This window comes from Oratosquilla oratoria, chromosome 10 (assembly GCF_046742065.1).
Source record: "Oratosquilla oratoria isolate Oo_2021 chromosome 10, ASM4674206v1, whole genome shotgun sequence".
Taxonomy (NCBI): domain Eukaryota; kingdom Metazoa; phylum Arthropoda; class Malacostraca; order Stomatopoda; family Squillidae; genus Oratosquilla; species Oratosquilla oratoria.
Genome location: NC_134786.1, coordinates 120,001 through 124,722, shown reverse-complemented (window position 1 = coordinate 124,722; position 4,722 = coordinate 120,001). Strand labels below are relative to the sequence as shown.

At 40.6% G+C, this 4,722-nt stretch overlaps 1 protein-coding gene across 1 annotated transcript in view; it reads left to right on the top strand.

The window, feature by feature from the left end:
- The first annotated feature begins 287 nt into the window (after window positions 1-287).
- The window catches only part of LOC143028976 (alkaline phosphatase, tissue-nonspecific isozyme-like), a 36,080-nt gene continuing 31,645 nt past the window's right edge, over window positions 288-4,722 (top strand). The window contains exon 1 of the mRNA XM_076191325.1: window positions 288-353. Within this exon, the coding sequence (XP_076047440.1) occupies window positions 288-353 (66 nt within the window). The remainder of the gene's footprint in view (window positions 354-4,722) is intronic.

The window sequence follows — 4,722 nt, the reverse complement described above, 5'->3', positions numbered from 1 at the left end:
ACATGAATTTAAAAATAGTTTAGATAAAATGAGATATGAAGACGGTACACCACGAGCATAGCTCGTGGTGTACCGTAATATACAACTAGGTAAATACACACACACACACACACACGTACACACACATTCACACACACACACGTACACACACGTTCACACACACATACACAGACACACGTACACACACACAGACACAGACACACGTACACACACACACATGTACACACACACATTCACACATACACACACGTACACACACACACACACATACACACAATTATTTGAAAATGGACGCGAGCATCCTATGTCAGTCACGCGACTCTCGAGGAGCCAATCAGCGATCGTTTCGCCATGTATGTCGATGCTTGTCCGTATTGCAAAGCACAGCCAGAGCTGCACCTCGCGTTCTCTCTGCGGCTTCCGAACTCAACTAAATTATACAATTTCCCAAATATTACGTAAATCAGTTCCTAAGATTGACAAGATAGGTCCATGAAATAATACACATACATGAATCCTTATTCAATAAATGGAACACGTTGAAAAAGCAAAAGGAGAACGAAATATGCATATAAAGGTAGAAATAATTCATTTTACAGTTTTCATACGCCGCGTAACAGTTGGAAAGCCGGCACAACTCCCAACTTATCAAAAGTGTACATACGCACACAGGTGCACATAAGAATAGACCTATATTCACGTAAATGTTTTAGCCCTTTACTATGACGAGTCTATTGTCGTAACTATATATATATATATATATATATATATATATATTATATATATATATATATATATATATATATACTTTTTTTACATTAGTATAATTTCGTTATTAAAATGATTGAATTCGTTCTTCAATTTCATACACAAACTCATCCAGTGGTATCAACATGATGTTCTGGGTGTGTGCGTGTATACATATATGCGTGTGTGTACATGTATATGTGTGTGTATTTACCTAGTTGTATTTTACGGGAAGGGGAGCTATGCTCGTGGTGTCCCGTCTTCATATCTCATTTTATATAAACTATTTTTAAATTCATGTATTGTTTTTGCACACACCACTTTCCCATCTAACTTGTTCCAACTGCTCTTGTGTGTGTGTGTGTGTGTGTGTGTGTGTGTGTGTGTGTGTGTGTGTGTGTGTGTGAGTGAGTGAGTGTGTCTGATTCACCATGGTCTTTGATCATGTGTTGGACTTGTGATCGACAGCTATTTCCCTTTCGAAAGATATTAATTATGATGATGATGTATTTCTACCTTTTAAAAACGCTCTCTCACATCTTCACTCATTTTTAGTGGATCACTGAGACTATCCTGCGATACGTACAAAACGTCCTCTTCTCTACACTTACCTACGTTTTGTACGTATGCATGGATCCACTCCTAACTATGCATTTTGTGGTATTTATTTTGGCTGTCGCCAAATTATTGAACTCAGCTCCGAGCAGGACCTCGGGCTCGTGCTGAGCAGAGCGGGTTGGTTTCCCCTCAGCTGAATAAAATCGCAGTGGATATTCAAGTAGGATTTGTTAATGACTTTGCAGATGTGGTAAACGGATGGCTTTGGTGGTATTTCCATATGTTTTCTCGTTCCGTCTTTTTATCGTCCCACAATGACAGCTGCTACTGCTGCTGCTGGTGCTGCTGCTGTGCTGCTGCTGCTGCTGCTGCTGCTGCTGCTGATGATGATGATGCTGATGATGACGCTTTGCTGTTGGTGCTGCTGCTGCTGCTGCTGATGATGATACTTTAACCGCATTGTAAATGTGTGTGTGTGTGTGTGTGTGTGTGTGTGTGTGTGTGTGTGTGTTTGTGTGATTCACATCATCGTCATCTTTCGAGAGGGATATAGCTGTCGATCACAAGTCCAACACGACGACGATGATGATGATAATATATGTGTATATGTGTGGGTGTGCGGGTGTGTATGTGTGTGTGTGTGATGTGTGAGAGATTCACCATGGTCTTAGATGACGTGTTGGACTTGTGATCGACAGCTATATCCCTCTATATTGTAACTATTATTATCATTCTTATCATCATCATCATCATCTTTCGAGAAGGATATAGCTGTCCATCACAAGTCCAAGACGACGACGACGACGACGACGATGATGATGATGATGATGATGATGATGATGACGATGATGATAGTGATGATAATGATGATGATGAAGTATGGAATAGAGCTCAGACTCATATATGAGCAATCTATTGGTAATGCAGTGACCTTACATGCACACAGACGTACCAACTCCCCGACCACGAGAGTTTGAGTAACTCCCCGCAGCGCAGCGATATTGAAATTATTTCGCCCATGGGCGGAATTCGAACCCGGACAGACGTAGTGGCAGCCGCTAACTCTACCACTTAACCATAGTCGTGTGTGTGTGTCATTCACCTTGGTCTTTGGATCACGTGTTGGACTCGTGATCGACAGCTATTTCCCTCCAGGAAGAGAGCTCAGAACTCGTATGTCCGATCTATGGGTAATGGTATGACCTCACACGCACACGCACCCCCAACTCCCCGCCCACGAGAGTTGGAGTAACGACTCAAAGCGCAGCGATATTGAAATAGTTTTGTGTGTGTCTGTATATGTGTATGTATGTGTGTGTGATTCACATCATCATCATTATCATCATCGTTATCATCATCATCATCATCGTCATCATCATCATCACTTGAGACAGTGGTTCCTAACCGTTTCCACTACATGCCGTTGGTATATGGTGCCGGCGAATGCAGGTAATTGGACAAATGCGTGGAGGTTTGTAGTTTTTGTTTTTCTTATTTATTCAGGTGTCTAAAATCGAATATGTACAGAACTATGGTATTGTATATTGTGAACGAACTAAATATTTTTGTTATTAAAACAGTAATGTTATTGTTGTTGTTATTATTATCTATTTTTCGGGGGAATTTTTTATTACTATAATTTAGTTTTATGATATTTTATTTCTTGTATTCATTTAGCAGTTGGTGTCTTGCTTTGCTAGGCCAGACGCGTGACAACAATAAAGTCGTCTGCAACACCGACTGCGACTTTCCAATTGTTTGAAAAATTACGCTGTGGTCTTTAGAAACTTTTGTTGTCGATAACTCGCCCTCGTCTCTGTCCTTAGTATTGATTATATTTACTTCATTTCTAGTAGAGCTAATAACTATTATTATTATTATTATTATAATTTTGTCATTCTTCAAAACGTGACAAAAATACCGTGGGGATCTTTCACAGAGTTATAAAAAATATGCGATGACGTTGCAGAATGTTGCGTCACGTTCTGGTCGGCTACTTTACGTGGTGTATCAGTGAGCGTCTGAGCGATGTATTATGTTCAGTCTTAATGTATCGTTCATAACGGATTTCGACTTCCATGACTCCGCCCACTTTATACGTCAGCCAATCAGCGTCTAAGGGGACTAAACGAGTTTGTTTTCGTTTGGTTGTGGCTGGCGTGCTTATAAGATCGTCGCGCGTTTTTTTTTTTTTTTGTTGTTGTCATTATTATTAATATCACAAAGAAATAACCCAATAAAAAATGATCATTTAGGCAGCGAAGAAATATAATGATAGCTAGCGTGCAGTCAGTCGCGTGTTCCAGGAGATGGGCGGGCGGGCAGGTGGCCAGTATTAATCAGTTAATATTTCTCGGAGGACAGTTTAGGCGGGAAATGTAGAGGGAATTTTCCGTCCGCTGGAGGTGATTTTTATATTGAAAAATTTCAGTGGAATTCTACATACATGCGCGCGTGTGCGCGCGCACACATGACTCGGTGGTGCAGTTGGTAGAGTCCCAAACTGTTACTACAGCGGTCCGGGTTCGAATCCTGCCCAGGGCTGAAAATAATTTCAGTATCGCTGCGCTTCAAGTCGTTACTCCAACTCGTGGGCGGGGAGTTTTGTGTGTGTGTGTGTGTGTGTGTGTGTGTGTGTGTGTGTTACGGCGCGCAAAATCGAAAACGTGTAACACGCGTACCTAGACGAATATTTACTCGTAATCCAAAAGGATCACGTGTTGGACTCGTGATTGACAACTGTTGCCCTCCCGGAAGAGAGCTCAAAATTCGTATATGGACCGATCTATGGGTAATGCTGTGAACATAAACGCACACACATATCTCTTTACTCATGGTAGTTGGAGTACCGGCTCGCAGTACAGCTATGCTGAAATTATTTCAGCCCTAGGCGAGGATCGAACAGGGACCGCTGGATTAGAGGTTACGAACGGTACCACTGCCTAATTGTAGTGTACAACGTGAGAGGAGCAACGCTCGTGGGATCCCGTCCGTCTGCTACTCACCCCTTTATTCTATCTCGCCTCGAATTTGTATAATTCAGACTTAGTCTATATCCATGATTTCCAATTATCCTATTTAGATTGACATACATATGTCGCTTCGTTGTGCAGACGACACTTAGTAGCCACTTCCCTGTCGTTTGATTGTTTTTTTGTTATCTTAGTCTATCGTATTGTTATTATGAAGCTATTTACTTTATTTTTAATTGTTTATATATGTAATGTGCTTATTTTTTCCCGTAGAGGATTTATGTATGTATGTAACAACGTTATCGCCCCCAGGATATTATTTTCTTACAAAGAAAGAAAAAAATGTCGACACTATGAAGACAATAATTTTAAGGTTTATTTGATTTTTAGAATAATGAAATTGAAAGGTACGTATTACCAGCTCATCATTAAAAGAGTCATTTCA